This window comes from Ovis aries, chromosome 8, assembly GCF_016772045.2.
Source record: "Ovis aries strain OAR_USU_Benz2616 breed Rambouillet chromosome 8, ARS-UI_Ramb_v3.0, whole genome shotgun sequence".
In the NCBI taxonomy this organism is placed as follows: Eukaryota; Metazoa; Chordata; class Mammalia; order Artiodactyla; family Bovidae; genus Ovis; species Ovis aries.
The window spans coordinates 49,248,235-49,267,563 of NC_056061.1; the positions used below are offsets into that span (position 1 = coordinate 49,248,235).

Sequence of the window (19,329 nt, forward strand, 5' to 3'; positions counted from 1 at the left end):
AATGGGAATTCTAACATGTATACTATCATGTAAGAATTGAATCGCCAGTCCATGTCTGACGTAGGGTGCAGCATGCTTGGGGCTGGTGCATGGGGATGACCCAGAGATATGTTGTGGGGAGGGAGGTGGGAGGGGGGGTCATGTTTGGGAACACATGTAAGAATTAAAGATTTCAAAATTAAAAAAAAAAACCAAAAAACAAAAAAAAAACAAAACAAACTATAGCAATAACAATAAAGAAGACTGAGCACCAAAAAAAAAAAAAAATGCATAGCAGATAAAATTAAATAGTAACATTGGAGATAAAATGAAGAAGAAAATTAATAGAAGAAAAATTATTTATTTTTAGGGAATAAAGACTTTATGAGTTTAAAAATGAGAATAAGGGCTCATCTCCTGAATTAGATAAAAATAAGTTGGCACAATTGGCTCACATATACTTAGGTGTCTATGAAAAATCTACTGAAAAGGTAGAAATTCACAAAATACAGGTCCTTATTTGGACAGATGGAGTAAACATGGCAAGACAAAATGGGTATATTGTGAATGAAAGATGAAACAGAAGGAATCTGTAACTAAAGAGCACAGTTTTGTTTCAAATTTTTTAAATTAAAAAGAATTATTTCTATTCAAGACAAAAAAAAAAAAGAAGGTTGGCTTAGATTTAGATTAAAGGAAAGTGAAAATAAGAGATGCGAGGAAGAATGAGAATGAGAATTCCCCCTTGAGGCAGAAAAATAAGAACAAAGATGTGGCTATTGACATGCTTGGAGAGGGGTTGATGGATTGATCTTGTTGAAGCTAAAGATGCACATACAGGAGGAACGAAAGATAGAGTTTAAGTTTAGTTTTGGGTCAGATTGTGGAAGCACTTGAATAAGTGAAGTAAAATTCTTCACATGGAAAAAGGGATCAATATTTTATTAGAAAATCTGTCTGAAGGGCACTGAATGGCCAGAGACAGCTGGGAGAGATATTCACCTAGAGGAGTCAAGGAAAGATGGATCTGAACTTGGACAAAAAGGAAGAACTGATTCTAGGGAGACATTTGCTGGCCTTGGAGATTATTTGGATAGGTAGAGGTGAGGTTTTGAGGCTGCATGACTGGAAGACAGCGATATCACACAGGAGGTACTTCAAAAATATGCATATAAAGAAAGCTTCCATTTCTGAAGATAATAGCAGTGCATCCATGAAGCAATATCCAAACATACAGGCAGAAATACAGAATTAAAGCTTTGGGGATCTGTTCAGGTTCAGTTCAGTCGCTCAGTCATGTCAGACTCTTTGCGACCCCATGAATCGCAGCACGCCAGGCCTCCCTGTCCATCACCAACTCCCGGAGTCCACTCACACTCATGTGCATCGAGTCGATGATGCCACCTAGCCGTCTCATCCTCTGTCGTCCCCTTCTCCTCCTGCCCCCAATCCCTCCCAGCATCAGGGTCTTTCCCAATGAGTCAACTCTTTGCATGAGGTGGCCAAAGTATTGGAGCTTCAGCCTCAACATCAGTCCTTCCAATGAACATCCAGGACTGGTCTCCTTTAGGATGGACTGGTTGGATCTCCTTGCAGTCCAGGGGACTCTCAAGAGTCTTCTCCAACATCACAGTTCAAAAGCATCAATTCTTCGGCACTCAGCTTTCTTCACAGTCCAACTCCGTACATGGTTACTGGAAAAACCATAGCCTTGACTAGATGGACCTTTGTCGGCGAAGTAATATCTCTGCTTTTTAATATGCTGTCTAGGTTGGTCATAACTTTTCTTCCAAGGAGTAAGCATCTTGGAGATATACAATTAGAGGAATCCAAAAGAGAGATGAGGAAGACTAAGGGATTAAGCCTTAAGAAAGAGGATGACAGGGAGGTAGATGGGAAGCAGGGTTACTGAAGTCAAAGGAGATTTTTGATGGAAAAAGAGGGAGGGGGCTAATTGACACAGATAGGTGACAGGGAAGGTAACGATGGAAAGAAATTAAACTTGGATTCTGTATTCACATTCTCTTTTCCTGTATATCCTCATATCTAGCTTTACTTAAAATCTTTTTTCCCCCTAAAGTCTGTTGTTTTTAATTTTTCTCTGCTGCCAAGACACTCATCACGTCCTGCCTTGATTTACACAAACTCCTTCTCATTGGCCTCTTTCTCATCAGTTCCCTACTCCAGTCTTTGCCAACTGTGACTGCCAAGTCCATTTTCCTTTCCTGCTGTTCAGACTCTGTTTCTCCCACTCTTCTTTGGCGTCTCTTCACCTTCCAGCCTCCCCACAACTCTGCACCCGCTTACAACTCTTTCTCATCCTTCCTGCGGTCCCTGGCCCCCCTCACCCCACCCCCCCAACTCCTTCCTCTGGCCCTGCCAATGCCTCTGGCATCTTGAGACAGCAGATTCAGGCACTGGTAACTTCAGGCCAACACCCTACGTCATCCTCCCACACAGAGCTCCCCACTTGTGCACATCGATGCAGCTCCTATTCCTGCTGCAAAGAAACCCAGCACATCCACTCCCTTTCTGAAGCTTGCTCGCTCTAATAACTGTATGCTGCATGCTGCTTTCCCCTGGATTATACAAAAGACTATTGCTTGTATTGTACTATTTTCTGTCCCTACTACCTCTAGGGTCGTATATTGTTTGTTCTGGAAGAACATGATTTCATTACTGTCAGATGATTTCTTTTCCTTGTAAAGCACTTTATTGGTATTACCTGGGGGTGCTGCATAAATAATACAAATCTCACAATGCCCAACCGGTTGGTCCAAAATCACCTTGAGTTTTATCTCAAGAATACCTAAAACCGTATCTGTCAGAGAAGGGAGCTGTGATGTTCCTATTGTCCTCGACAAATAATGCACACCAAAAAAAAAAAAAAAAAAGTATCCAAGTGAAAAAGAAGCTCAGTGGGCATTGTTGGTAGCTCAGCATAATTCCTCTAAGTGATGAAAACACTCCTCAAGGACATATCTACTGTCATCATATAAAGAGAACGTTTGTATTACTACCTTTGAACTTTTACTCATGCAAGTTTCACTTAGCAGAGATAGTAATGCACTTTGTTTTTGGTGAAAATACTCACTACAGAGCCTAGGGACTCTTATTATTTCAAATAAGGTCTATATTTATAAATACATGGACAGGTACCAAAAAATAATAAACTAGTACACATATCTCTAAGAACACGATTGAAATCATTGTTGCTTAGTCCTAAATTTTCTTCCTAACAAGAAAAAAAACCTGAATACCTATCATTTATTCAAATGCATGGGGTTATTTTCACAAAATGTAGAAGTTGAATATCAAAGAAAGATGTGTTCCTTCTTGTAATTTATTTCCTTTAAATGGTAAAGAAAAAACCTTGATATTCAATATCCTAGTTCCCTTTTCAACAAGAATCAGAAAGCTGTCAAAGGCAAACTGTTTTCCATCACACAAATGACTTGATCACAGATAATAAAACTGCACAAAACTCCAAGTCTAAATAACCATGTAAATGGGTTCTATGTTTTTTTGAGACAGATGGTGGATCATAACAGTGATGGGTTATGAATTCCAAAAAGATTGTTTTCCAGAATATAACCAAAAATGACTGGAGAAGATTTAAAATATAAAGTGGAACAACAACAACAACAAAAAGCACATAAATTTTCAAGAGATCAAGAAGACAGAAACAGAGAATATATGGATTATATTAGAGTTACTCTGGGAAGAAACCCACTTTGAGTTGAAACATTATGCCTGTGTTAACTGAATAAAACTGAAATGCATTTAAACAGGATGAGTAATTCCATGACATATTCAAAATGGTAGAAAACTGCAACCTACTCTGTCTATCAACCACCTTATCATTTGCTGCTGGCCCCAAATTATGCCCAACAGCCCCTGTCATTGTTGTATGAGAGTGAATTAGGAACTATTATGGATAAGAATTAAGGCCTGATTAATGACATCTTGCATTTCAGTAGGACTCAAAAGTATGCAGATTAATGATTAAACTACCCTATCTAGGAAAGCACCAAAATCATTGTCAAAAGGCCAATAATAAGTGAATTCCAGGAAGGCATGGGCAAATGTGATAAGCAGGAAAAAAAAATCAGGAGTGCCAATTTCAACATGGACTCCCTTGATATGTATGCTTAGGCCACTGAGCTACATTTTTTCATATGTATTGTATACACACAACCACCTGTTACTGCGTACAACTCCAGTCTCATCTCCCACTACTCGTTTTCTCTTTCTGTGCACTTCAGCTCAGTTAACCCTTCTTCAAGATGTGCCATGTTACTTTCTGACTCAGAGGCTTCACAAATACTGTTCCCTCTCCATAGGCTCCCTTCTGCATTAAACAGGGCAACTCCTATGGAGGCTTTATGTCTCCTTTAAATGTCATTTCTCTTACTACAGCTTCACGGAAATTTGCAGGTTTCTTTCAATATATTCATCTCAGTTGTAGTTAGTTGTTAGTTTTAATGGCTGTCTTGGGTAATTGACCAACTCAAAGAGAAGGACCTTATCTTTCCTGGGGGGCACAGTCTGTATTCCTAGTGCCTAGTACAGTATCTGGCCCATAGGAGTAGCCCAATGAATGTCAGCTAATTGACAGGACAAAGGAAGGAGTCTTTTGGTGAGCAGGGTGTCATTTGAATGCTGCATAAAATCCAGCTGCTGCATATGCAGACCAATGCTTTGGGGTCCAAGAAGAAGTCCTCTTTTTGGTGTGGAATTGCTTGGGTTCTCTTTACCTCCTGAACCCAGATGCAAACTTCAAGACTTTGTGTGTGTGTGTGAGTGTGTCTGTGTTATTTTGGTGACCAGAAGTAACAGATGCCTGGAATTTAGGAGTAGATAAGGACTAGAAGATGCCTCTGGCCTGCTCTACCTGGAGAGGAAAGTGACGGGTCCTATCTATAGTGGTGTTACACCCACATCTCCACTTCGGAGAGTCACAGTGTACATACAGCATGTCAATAGGAAGTCTTGCACGAAAGTTTTCAACTCATTCAACCATGAAAACCTATTTTTCAGAAAACACGTGTCCCTCAGGATAGTCTTATTAAGGCTGCTATATCAAACAGCCTCTAACCCTTAGTGGCTTAAAAATAACATGGTTTATTTCTCTTTTACACTACACACTTACTGTCCATTGACTGGAGATCCTGCACTGCATGGTCTTCACTCTGGGATCCAAGGTGTTAGAGCAGCCACCTTGTAAGCATTTCTAGTTATTCTAGCAGAGAAAAGTGAGCTCTGGATGTTTCCACAATGAAATGTTCTAGACTGAAAATGACATTCGGAATTTGGGCTCATAACTCATGGACCAGGACTAGTCATGTGACCCCACCTAGTCACAAGGGTCTGAGGAGGTACTACCCTCGCACATGGCTGGAAAACAGATAGTCAGAAATATTCACTAAATAGCACTCACAACTAAACCTCCTAACCTGACTGAACACTAATAAGTCATTGAAGTATAGTTGGAAATGACTGCTGTTCATGGTTTTGAAAATAAGAACTGATAGTAATTACTATTGAAGAATGTTTACCATCTATGCTAAAGTTACATGACCATACGTAGTCAGGAATAAGAAATAGTAAGGCTTATTTATTTTCATACTTATCTGGGGGAAAGAGGAATGTCTCTCTCACACACCACACACAAAACCATTCTTTTTGGAAGATTTTATGAAAACAATTTCTTTTCACTTAGTCTCTAGTGGAATTCCTACAACAGATAACAAAATAATTTCCCAGCCAATTCTTCATTGCTTCTCTCAAATACGAATGAGTTATAACAGAAAGCATGGAAAATTCCACAACACAGCCTACGTTTAAGCTACCAGAGGGAGATTTACCATAAATGTCCATTCACAGCATCTTCCTCACAGATGTGCAATTAACAAACCCCATTAATTCCAACAAAGTTGACATACAATTCACCTAGACAAAAAATTAAGTGTATTTTGTACTTACTATCATAGCCTCTGAAAATTAATTTCTGATGAAGTCTACCAAATCAAATTATCTAATGTCTTAGTATCTTGGTTGATAGTCGATCACAACTGTATCAGTTAATGACACCGCAGTGGTTAACGACAAGAAGACAGTGATGGCATTGAGGTAATTTTGAGATGTTACCACCTGCATGCCAAACTCAACAAAGGCACTTATCAGTAGCCATGCAAAACTCCTTAATTCACTGTTTCTATAAATTACAGGGCATGTTAAATTCTTGTCATTTACTCAGCCATCCCCAAATTCCTTCCAAGTTCTTCTTTATATACTCTCTATATGCAATCATAGTTAAATGGCTTAATACATGTAAAATGCTTTGAGCAATGCTTGGCACATAGTAGCTAAGCACTTACTGACACTTAGTGTCAGTTATTTTCATATTATTATTATGTCTTAAAAGTGATGCTTTGCATGTCTCCTGCCCTTCAGGGATGTGAAAATTTGGTTTGCTTTAAGCAAGTTCAATCCAGTGCTCCCAGTGAGGAGAAGGTCTAACATGCAAGGTATCTTCTATATGGTTTTTTTTCTTGCTGAGGACCGAACTGGCAAATCACTTTAGAAGTGATCAAAGTCATTAAAAATGTATTTAAAAGATTTTGTGTATGTACCTCTAGATAAAGTGATTATCTGAAATGGTAAATGTTGAGAACAAATTTTAAAAATTTTGATAACTGTACCACCAAGATGCACTGATTAAAAAAGCCCCTTCTCATATTGCATTACCTTCAAACTACAATAAATCTCTTACAATACTGTTAAAGTATTTAACTATATATTTTATTTTTATAATAATGAATCTGATATGCTCTGATCTCCTTTGGTTTGTTATACATCATCCATGCATCATTCATTCCATTCACTTAAAGCATCATCTTCATGTCCAGGTATATCTGTTGGTGACTGGTCAAGAGAAGTTGAATCTTTGTATCTCATTGAACTCAGCTCAGACTGTATCTCAGTTGTTGAGGCCTTTGCCCCCCAGAAATCTTTGACTGCCGTCCTGGAAGAAAAAAAAAGTTTTTTTAATTTTTTGAAATGAAAACTAAAACTTTAGTTTTCTATATATAGAAGTGTCTCCTTGTTGTTGTTCAGTTACTAAGTCGTGTCTGACTCCACAACCCCATGGACTGTAGCCCACCAGGCTCCTCTGTCCATGGGATAAACCTGGTAAGAATACTGGAATGGCATGTCATTTCCTTGTCTGAGGGATCTTCCCCACCCAGGAATTGAACCCAGCTCTCCTGCATTGGCAGATGGATTCTTTACTGCTAAGCCATCAGAGAAACCCACAGAAGTGCCTCCTTAGTCAGGATTTATTTTTATTTTGCAGCGCATCAGCTGCATTGTGATAGTAGATGAGCCCTCAGATATACCAGGGGGTGATACTCATGTAGGTATTATAGAAATACTCTCAAATGATGAACTAGTAGTTCATAATAACCACATTTTAAAGTTGTGATTATTTTCAACTAGTATGCAGGTCAGGAAGCAACAGTTAGAACTGGACATGGAACAACATACTGGTTCCAAATAGGAAAAGGAGTACATCAAGGCTGTATATTGTCACCCTGCTTATTTAACTTATATGCAGAGTACATCATGAGAAACACTGGACTGGAAGAAGCATAAGCTGGAATCAAGATTGCCGAGAGAAATATCAATAACCTCAGATATGCAGATGACACCACCCTTATGGCAGAAAGTGAAGAAGAACTAAAGAGCCTCTTGATGAAAGTGAAAGAGGGGAGTGAAAAAGTTGGCTTAAAGCTCAACATTCAGAAAACTAAGATCATGGCATCCAGTCCCATCACTTCATGGCCAATAGATGGGGAAACAGTGGAAACAGTGTCAGACTTTATTTTCCTAGGCTCCAAAATCACTGCAGATGGTGACTGCAGCCATGAAATTAAAAGATGCTTACACCTTGGAAGGAAAGTTATGACCAACCTGGACAGCATATTCAAAAGCAGAAACTTTGCCAACAAAGGTCCATCTAGTCAAGGCTATGGTTTTTCCAGTGGTTATGTATGGATGTGAGAGTTGGACTATAAGGAAAGCTGAGTGCTGAAGAATGATGCTTTTGAACTGTGGTGTTGGAGAAAACTGTTGAGAGTCCCTTGGACTGCAAGGAGATCCAACCAGTCCACCCTAAAGGAGACCAGTCCTGGGTGTTTTTTGGAAGGACTGATGTTGAAGCTGAAACTCCAATATTTTGGCCACCTGATGCAAAGAGCTGACTCACTGGAAAAGACCCTGATGCTGGGAAAGACTGAGGGCTGGAGGAGAAGGTGACGACAGAGGATGGGATGGTTGGATGGCATCACCGACTCAATGGACATGAGTTTGGGTGGACTCCGGGAGTTGGTGATGGACAGGGAGGCCTGGCGTGCTGTGATTCATGGGGTTGCAAGTAGTCGGACACGACTGAGCGACTGAACTGAACTGATTTTCAACTAGACAACACAAATATTAATTCAATAAACTTTTTGCTTTAACAACTACTACATAAAATTGTGAAAACTGCATTTAAAAGTTTTCTCATGGCTGGGGATCAAGTCATGAGATCAGGTAGCTTGAACCAGGATTATCTCAGGAGGGATGAAGAGAGTTGGACAGTCTTGAAACCTGCATGAGAAGCATAATGGACAGGGCCTTAGATTCACTGGACAGGGAGGGGCAGACATGCAGATTTTTTTTATCAAGGGTAATGGTTTAGCTGCAGTTCTTCACCTACCAGTTTATAATTATGAAGATCAGTACAAAGATCACAAATATGCAGATAATAACTCCTATGGTCAGCACAAAAACTAGGACTGCATCAGTGTCTGGTTGGCTTGCTCTTTTCATCTGTAATTCTAGAGAAAAAAAAAGACATAGTAATGATTATTACTACCGGGAAAAAAAAGGAAATGAACATCTAAATGGGAACTTTATATCTGGAAAAATACTCTAGAAATATACAGGGAGAATTAGTGGAACGTGTTAATGAACTTTCTCTGCACGTTAGAAATGTTCTTTACAATCATGCAGAAAGGTTCAAAGAATCTGACAATAAACATTCTGCATTTCCACCACCTAGACACTACCATCAACATTTTATCCTTCTATTCATGCTTCTATCAATCCACTGATCCACCTTATTTTTTTTTGACGCATTTCAAGATAATTTGCTAATGTCTACACACTTCTTACAGAATCAAGAGAATATCATTAACTAGAGTTCAACATTTGTTTATATTTTTTCTTTTGAGGTAAAATGTACAGACTCTGAATTGAACAACAATCTTAAATATGTTATTTAGTTATGGAAAATGCAAACACACATATGTAATTCAAATCCCTAAAAACACACAGACTATTACTCTACCCCAGAAAGCTTCCTTGAGCCCCTCCCAGTTAATCCCTGCCCAAACCTTCAGGCACAACTACGGTCCTGATTTTCTTTTCCACATAGATTGGTTCAGCCTGATCTAGAATTTCATAGGAATGGAAACATTCATTATACTTTCTTTTGTGTAAGGCTTTTTAACTCAGTATAATGTTTTAGAGATTCAACCATAATTGTTGCATGTATCAATAGTTTTTTCTTATTACTGGGTAGTATGCTTCAATTATTCAGTCTCCTGATGGACACCCACACTGTTTCAGTTTGGGGTTATTATAAACAAACTGCTATGAACATTCTTATACAAGTCATTCTGTGAACACACACTTCCACTTCTTATGGATAAATACCTATGAGTGGAACTGCTGGGTCATAGGGTAGAGGTATGCTTAGTTTTCTAAGAAATTACAGGATCTTTTCCCAAACTGATCATACTTGTTATACATGGTTTATTAAATTTTTTCATGGATTTTATCTTTTCATTTTTCTAGTGATTCCTTTTAAAAGCTGAAATTTTTAAATGTTTTAATGTAAGTTTCAGGTGTATAGTATTATAATTTGATATCTGTATACAGTGATTCCCACCACAAGTCTAGTTACTGTCCATCACCATAAAGTTGCCTCTTCCCATCATCCATTTCACCTACCGTAAACCCCCTTCCCCTCTGGCAACCAATAATCTGGTTCTCTGTATCCAGGAGTGTGATTCTGTTTATTTTTTTAAATTCAACATACGAGTGAAACCTTTATATCTGTCTTTCTCCATCTGACTTTACTTCACTTAGCAGTAACACCTTTCAGGTCCATCCATGTTGCAAATGTCAGGATTTCATTCATTTTCTGGCTGAGCAGTATTCTATTTTGTGTATGTGTGTGTATACATATCTATATCTTGGCTGTTATAAATAATGCTTCAGAGAACACAGAGGTGCATATGTCTTTTTGAATTAGTGTTATGTTCTTCGGATAAATATACAGAAGCAGAAAAGCTGTCTCCTGTGGTCGTATGATTCTTAATTTTTTGAAGACTCTCCATACTGCTTTTCATAGTGGCTGTACCAACAGTGTACAAGGGTTCCCTTTTCTACATATCCTCTCCAACATTTGTTATTTTTTGTCTTTTTTGATAACAACCATTCTAATAGGTATAAGGTAGTATCTGTGGTTTTGATTTGCATTTCCCCAACTAGTGATGTTGATCATATTTTTATGCATCTGCTGACCATCTGTATGTCTTCTTTGGAAAAAATATCTATTCACATCCTCTGCCTGATTTTTATCAGGTTTTTTTTTTTAATGTTGATTACTGTGAGTTCCTTACACATTCTGGCCTATTAACCCCTCATCAGAGATACCATGTACAAATGTCTCCTCCCATTCTGTAAGCTGTCTTTTTGTTTTGATGATGGTTTCCTTTGCTGTGCAGAAGCTTTTTAGTTTGAAGCAGTCAATTGTTTATTTTTTATTTTGTTTCCCTTGTCTCTGAAGTTAAATTTACAAAAACATAGCTAAGACCTATATCAATAAGGTTACTGCCTATGTTTTTTTCCTAGGAATTTTATGATTTTAGGTCTTACGTTCAACACTTTCATCCATTTTGAGTTTATTTCTGTGTACAGTGTAAGACAGTGACCTTCTTTCATTCTTTTGCATGTGGCTGTCAAATTTTCCCAATACCATTTTTGGAATATGAAGTTTTAAGTTTTATGAAGCCTAATTTATCAATATTTCCTTTTATGGTGACTGGTTTTTGTCATATCTAAAAGGGAAGCCTTGTCTAGTCCTGAATCATACAGATACTCTTCTATGTTTTCTTTTTTAAGCTTGATTATTTTAGCTTTTATTAATACATTTAGGACTGTAACACATCTCTAATTTTTGTATATGTTTTAATATCCAAATACCACTTTTAAATCAGCATTCTCTCCCATATCTGTCTGCTATTCCTTATTAAGGAGACAAAACAAGTCTACCATATGTATTGTAACACTGCTACATTGTAAGCTGATAAAAATGCAATTTATAGCAAATATTACTTACTTTTGAATTATATACCTTTCTTATGGCTCTTCCTGGTCCCTAAATCATAGACTCATTAAAGATTCATGTGGGGAAGGTCCAGAAAGATCATCTGATACAATTTTTATACAGATAAGTAAACCAACATCCAAGGAGATTTAATGATTTGTGAAAGCTAGGTTTTATGTGTTTTAATATTTTAATTTTGATAAGTACCATTCTAACAGGGGCTTCCCAGGTGGTACTAGCCGTAAAGAATCTGCCTGCCTATGCAGGAGATGCAAGATTCGCAAGTTTGATCCCTGGGTCAAGAAAATCCCCTGGAGAAGGAAATGGCAACCCACTCCAGTATTCTTGCCTGGAGAATTCCATGGACAGAGAAACCTAGTGGGCTACTGTACATGGAGTCATGAAGAGTTGGACATGATCGCCTGCACACACACACACACACACACAACACTCTAACAGACTTGGTCTCCTATTCAGGCAATCTCAACTGCTTATTCATCTTGATTTTCTTTCTATTATTTAAACACTATGAAGTATAATTTTCCATTTTTATTAGTAGTTCAAGAGCCATAAACTCAATTTAGTAATCTCATTAAATACTTCCAAGTATGATAAACAATTTTAAAAAGTTAAAGTTAGTCACTCAGTCGTGTCTGACTCTTTGTGACCCCATGGACTGTAGCCCACCCGGCTCCTCTGTCCATGGAATTCTCCAGGCAAGAGTACTGGAGTGGGTTGCCATTCCCTTCTCCAGGGCATCTTCTCAACCCAGCAATAGAACCTAGGGTTCCTGCATTGCAGGCAGACTACTGAATGAGCCACCAGGGAAGCCAATTTATATCATATTTATATTCTAACATTGTTAAATTTAAAAGTTTTTAACTTTTGATAATTTTAGACTTATAGAAGCAGTGGAATTTTAAAGCTCAAATGAAAAAAAAAAAAACTTTTAGGATTAAAACTTGAGGGGAAGAAATGCAAAATTTCTTTCCATTTACCCACTACCCTGAAATACTAGTCAAGAGAGGTGGAAAATGAGAGGTATCAAGATTCTGGTTCATTTTAATGGTAGTCTTTTTGCAAGGGTCCCTTAGAGTACTTTTATGTCTAATAAAAAATAGTTTCTATTTCTGTTGGAATTTTCTAATGAAAAACAGACTGAATTTTGATGCTCTTACATTTTAGAAAAACTAAGCTTATGCTTGTATTAGTTTTTGAAGGCCACCATAACAAAGTACCACTAACTAGGGGACTTAGAAACAACAGAAACATGTTATCTCACAGTTTTGGAGGATAATGTTTGAATACCAGGCATTGGTAAGGCCGTGCTCCCGCCAGTGGCTCTGGGAAGGATCCTTCCTTTACTCTCCCAGGCTCTGGGAGCCCCAGATGTTCCGTAATTTGTGACAGTGTAACTCCAGTTTCTGTGTCTGTCTTCACATGGCTGTATTCTCCCCATGTGTCTTGAGTCTCCATGTGTTCTCCTCTCTCATGTTCTGGGTTTCTGTGTCCAGATTTCCCTCTTGTCATGAGGACACCAGTTAAACTGGATTAATAGCCCACTCTTCTCTAGTATGTAAGACCGTGTCTTAACTGAATTAACTATACCTGCAACAACCCTATTTCCAGACACCATCACACTCTTAAGGCAGACAAGTTTGGACTCGAAAATATCTTTTTAGGGGGACATGATTCAATCAAAATAATGCCTAACTATAAAAGACAATTATTGTGGAAGTGAAAAATCTGTCATATGAGGGAATGGATGGGGCATTTTCATTAATTAAACCATATCTACCCTGAAAATATTTTAATCATGTATTTGTTTCGAGCCAGTACCATACTGTGAGGACATTTATAGCCAAAACATTTGTCTGATGTCTAAAACAGCCAAAAGGGTCTGTCACAGCAGTATACCCAATTGTCCTTTTTAAAAGCAACTAATAGATATCAACATTTTCTGAAAACATTTTGTCATCTAACCAGTGCATGTGCTAAGATGGCAGAGACACCCCACCAGTCCTGGAGAGCTATGAGAGAGAAAAGTCAACTTGTCTCACTTGCGGACACTGGGGACTGTGCCCCAGTCCTTAGCTTACACCTGTTGCCTCTGAATCACAGGAAGAGCTAACCACCACTAAGCAGTCCTAACAAGGACTAAGCTGGGGGACACGAACTGAGAACAGCTCTCAAAACCTTTAACAGCCTGAACTGTGATTCACTGAGATCTTTTTTAGTTGATGATGTTTGGTCCTTTTTTGCCTTTTATTGACATTATTCTTTTAATAACACCTAGTATATCCCACTCCAATACTCTTGCCTGGAAAATCCCATGGATGGAGGAGCCTGGTGGGCTGCAGTCCATGGGGTCGCTGAGAGTCAGACACGAGTGAGTGACTTCACTTTCACTTTTCACTTTTACACATTGGAGAAGGAAATGGCAACCCACTCCAGTGTTCTTGCCTGGTGAATCCCAGGGACAGGGGAGCCTGGCGGGCTGCCATCTATGGGGTCGCACAGAGTCGGACACGACTGAAGTGACTTAGCAGCAGCAGCAGCAGTATATCCCAATATAGGACTACGGTTATTAGCTTTCACTATAAAGATTTTTTTTAAGGATCCTGAACAATACATCAAAGAAAGTTTACAGTTTATTTTTTTAAATCACCTCCAAAATACCTCAGCTTGTTTCCAGTTAAAGGGCAGTCAAGTGGTAGTCGCTCAGTCGTGTCCAACTCTTTACAACCCCATGGACTGTAGCCCGTCAGGCTCCTCTGTCCATGGAATTCTCCAGGCAAGGATATTGAAGTGGGTAGCCATTTCCTTCTCCAGGGAGTCTTCCCAACCCAAAGCTGGGATCAAAGCTGGGTCTCCTGCATTGCAGGCAGTCTTTATCATCTGAGCCACCAGGGAAACTCACACTACCTTGTAGAAAAATCTTAATGGTATAAAACTAGTGGTTCCCAAAATGTGATCTCTGGACCAACAGTAACTAGGAACTTGTCAGAAATGGAAATTCTTGTCCCAGTCTCACTCAAGATCTACAGATGCAGAAACTACAGGAGTTGGGCTAGTGATCTGTGTCTCAACAAGACCACCATGAGATTCTGATGCTCTCTGAAGTTTGAGATATAAGCAAGTCAAAATGTTGCTGGGTACTTACCAGTTGTTGTATAGATTGTGAATCTAATAGATGCTACTATTTCATTATTATCCAATGTTTCACACTCAAAAGCCTTGGGGTGAGTATCCCTGTGAACTTCCAGGATTGCTGAATCATTTGCGAGTATAATGGCTTGCTATTTTAAAAGAAAAAAAATATCAATATTCTTCATGAAAATCTAAGATCAGAAAATAATTTATTTCTTATAACAAAATAAGAGTCACTTTCTCTCAGTCTAGGACAGTAATTAATTATGCACATGTATTTTAAAGTCAGACAGAACAAGTACCAAATTTCTGACTGTGTAAATCAGAAGGAGTTACTCTCTGCATCTCAGCTACAGTTGGTCCTCCATATCTTTGGGCTCCACATCAGTAGATTCAACAAATCATAGATTAAAAATACTCAGAAAAAAAGAATTTCCAGAAAGTTCCAAAAAGCAAAACAGGAAGTGGTTGCACAGTAACTCTTTACTTGGCATTTCTATTGCATTTACAAATACTTAAATAGCATTTTCAACACAAACCATTGGAAACCTCTGTTTGTTTCCATGGCAAACCGTTAAATATCACGGTAATCCAAGTCTATTCCATGAAAAGTAATGCTGAAGAAGCTGAACAGTGCTATGAAGACCTACAAGACCTTCTAGAACTAATACCCCCCCAAAAAACATCCTTTTCATTATAGGAGACTGGAATGCAAAAGTAGGAAGTCAAGAAACACCTGGAGTAACAGGCAAATTTGGCCTTGGAGTACAGAATGAAGCAGGGCAAAGGCTAATAGAGTTTTGCCAAGAGAACGCACTGGTCACAACAAATAACACACAAGGGGATTCCCATAAGGATAACAGCTGATCTGTCAATAGAAACTCTTCAGGCCAGGAGGGAATGGCAAGACATACTTAAAGTGATGAAAGACAATAACCTACAGCCCAGATTACTGTACCCAGCAAGGATCTCATTCAAATACGAAGGAGAAATCAAAAGCTTTACAGACAAGCAAAAGCTGAGAGAATTCAGCACCACCAAACCAGCTCTCCAACAAATTCTAAAGGATATCCTCTAGACAGGAAACACGAAAGGGTGTATAAACCCGAACCCAAAACAATAAAGTAAATGGCAACGGGATCATACTTATCAATAATTACCTTAAACGTAAATGGGTTGAACGCCCCAACCAAAAGACAAAGACTGGCCGAATGGATACAAAACCAAGACCCCTCTATATGCTGCTTACAAGAGACCCACCTCAAAACAAGGGACACATACAGACTGAAAGTGAAGGGCTGGAAAAAGATATACCACGCAAATAGAGACCAAAAGAAAGCAGGAGTGGCAATACTCATATCCGATAAAATAGACTTTAAAACAAAGGCTGTGAAAAGAGACAAAGAAGGCCACTACATAATGATCAAAGGAACAATCCAAGAAGAAGATATAACAATTATAAATATATATGCACCCAATATAGGAGCACCGCAATATGTAAGACAAATGCTAACAAGTATGAAAGGGAAATCAACAATAACACAATAATAGTGGGAGACTTTAATACCCCACTCACACCTATGGACAGATCAACTAAACAGAAAATTAACAAAGAAACGCAAACTTTAAATGATACATTAGATCAGTTAGACCTAATTGATATCTATAGGACATTTCACCCCAAAACAACGAATTTCACCTTTTTTTCAAGTGCTCATGGAACCTTCTCCAGGATAGATCACATCCTGGGCCATAAATCAAAACTTGATAAATTCAAAAAAATCGAAATCATTCCAAGCATCTTTTCTGACCATAATGCATTAAGATGGATAAGAAAGCTGTGGTACATATACACAATGGAGTATTACTCAGCCGTTAAAAAGAATTCATTTGAATCAGTTCTAATGAGATGGATGAAACTGGAGCCGATTATACAGAGTGAAGTAAGCCAGAAAGAAAAACACCAATACAGTATACTAACACATATATATGGAATTTAGGAAGATGGCAATGACGACCCTGTATGCAAGACAGGGAAAGAGACACAGATGTGTATAACGGACTTTTGGACTCAGAGGGAGAGGGAGAGGTGGGATGATTTGGGAGAATGACATTCTAACATGTATACTATCATGTGAATTGAATCGCCAGTCTATGTCTGACGCAGGATGCAGCATGCTTGGGGCTGGTGCATGGGGATGACCCAGAAAGTTGTTATGGGGAGGGAGGTGGGAGGGGGTTCATGTTTGGGAATGCATGTAAGAATTAAAGATTTTAAAATTTAAAAATAAAAACTAAAATTAAAAAAAAAAAAAGATTAGATCTCAATTACAGGAGAAAAACTATTAAAAATTCCAACATATGGAGGTTGAACAACACACTTCTGAATAACCAACAAATCACAGAAGAAATCAAAAAAGAAATCAAAATATGCATAGAAACTAATGAAAATGAAAACACAACAACCCAAAACCTGTGGGACACTATAAAAGCAGTGCTAAGAGGAAAGTTCATAGCAATACAGGCATACCTCAAGAAACAAGAAAAAGTCAAATAAACAACCTAACTCTACAACTAAAGCAACTAGAAAAGGAAGAGTTGGAGAACCCCAGAGTTAGTAGAAGGAAAGAAATCTTAAAAATTAGGGCAGAAATAAATGCAAAGAAACAAAAGAGACCATAGCAAAAATCAACAAAGCCAAAAGCTGGTTCTTCGAGAGGATAAATAAAATTGACAAACCATTAGCCAGACTCATCAAGAAGCAAGAGAAAAATCAAATCAATAAAATTAGAAATGAAAATGGAGAGATCACAACAGACAACACAGAAATACAAAGGATCATAAGAGACTACTATCAGCAGTTGTATGCCAATAAAATGGACAACGTGGAAGAAATGGACAAATTCTTAGAAAAGTACAATTTTCCAAAACTGAACCAGGAAGAAATAGAAAATCTTAACAGACCCATCACAAGCATGGAAATTGATACTGTAATCAGAAATCTTCCAGCAAACAAAAGCCCAGGTCCAGATGGCTTCACAGCTGAATTCTACCAAAATTTCGAGAAGAGCTAACACCTATCCTACTCAAACTCTTCCAGAAAATTGCAGAGGAAGGTAAACTTCCAAACTCATTCTATGAGGCCACCATCACCCTAATACCAAAACCTGACAAAGAGGTCACAAAAAAAGAAAACTACAGGCCAATATCTCTGATGAACATAGATGCAAAAATCCTCAACAAAATTCTAGCAATCAGAATCCAACAACACATTAAAAAGATCATACACCATGACCAAGTGGGCTTTATCCCAGGGATGCAAGGATTCTTCAATATCCGCAAATCAATCAATGTAATTCACCACATTAACACATTGAAAAATAAAAACCATATGATTATCTCAATAGATGCAGAGAAGGCCTTTGACAAAATTCAACATCCATTTATGATAAAAACTCTCCAGAAAGCAGGAATAGAAGGAACATACCTCAACATAATAAAAGCTATATATGGCAAACCCACAGCAAACATTATCCTCAATGGTGAAAAATTGAAAGCATTTCCCCTCAAGTCAGGAACAAGACAAGGGTGTCCACTTTCACCGCTACTATTCAACATAGTTCTGGAAGTTTTGGCCACAGCAATCAGAGCAGAAAAAGAAATAAAAGGAATCCAAATTGGAAAAGAAGAAGTAAACTCTCACTGTTTGCAGATGACATGATCCTCTACATGGAAAACCCTAAAGACTCCACCAGAAAATTACTAGAGCTAATCAATGAATATAGTAAAGTTGCAGGATATAAAATCAACACACAGAAATCCCTTGCATTCCTATACACGAATAATGAGAAAGTAGAAAAGAAATTAAGGAAACAATTCCATTCACCATTGCAACGAAAAGAATAAAATACTTAGGAATATATCTACCTAAAGAAACTAAAGACCTATATATAGAAAACTATAAAACACTGATGAAAGAAATCAAAGAGGACACTAATAGATGGAGAAATATACCATGTTCATGGATCGGAAGAATCAATATAGTGAAAATGAGTATACTACCCAAAGCAATTTACAAATTCAATGCAATCCCTATCAAGCTACCAGGCACATTTTTCACAGAACTAGAACAAATAATTTCAAGATGTGTATGGAAATACAAAAAACCTCGAATAGCCAAAGCAATCTTGAGAAAGAAGAATGGAACTGGAGGAATCAACTTGCCTGACTTCAGGCTCTACTACAAAGCCACAGTCATCAAGACAGTATGGTACTGGCACAAAGACAGACATATAGATCAATGGAACAAAATAGAAAGCCCAGAGATAAATCCACACACATATGGACACCTTATCTTTGACAAAGGAGGCAAGAATATACAATGGAGTAAAGACAATCTCTTTAACAAGTGGTGCTGGGAAAACTGGTCAACCACTTGTAAAAGAATGAAACTAGATCACTTTCTAACACCGCACAAAAATAAACTCAAAATGGATTAAAGATCTAAATGTAAGATCAGAAACTATAAAACTCCTAGAGGAGAACATAGGCAAAACACTCTCAGACATAAATCACAGCAGGATCTTCTATGATCCACCTCCCAGAATTCTGGAAATAAAAGCAAAAATAAACAAATGGGATCTAATTAAAATTAAAAGCTTCTGCACAACAAAGGAAAATATAAGCAAGGTGAAAAGACAGCCTTCTGAATGGGAGAAAATAATAGCAAATGAAGCAACTGACAAACAACTAATCTCAAA

The 19,329-nt window shown here is 38.0% G+C and overlaps 1 protein-coding gene across 1 annotated transcript in view; it reads right to left on the reverse strand.

The window, feature by feature from the left end:
• Nucleotides 1-6,772: 6,772 nt before the first annotated feature.
• Nucleotides 6,773-19,329, reverse strand: part of SPACA1 (sperm acrosome associated 1) — a 31,175-nt gene continuing 18,618 nt past the window's right edge. The window contains exons 5-7 of the mRNA XM_042253777.2: nucleotides 14,583-14,718; nucleotides 8,741-8,861; nucleotides 6,773-7,006 (exon numbers count right to left, since the gene is read on the reverse strand). Coding sequence (XP_042109711.1) covers nucleotides 6,850-7,006; nucleotides 8,741-8,861; nucleotides 14,583-14,718 — 414 coding nt within the window. The 3' untranslated portion in view covers nucleotides 6,773-6,849. The remainder of the gene's footprint in view (nucleotides 7,007-8,740; nucleotides 8,862-14,582; nucleotides 14,719-19,329) is intronic.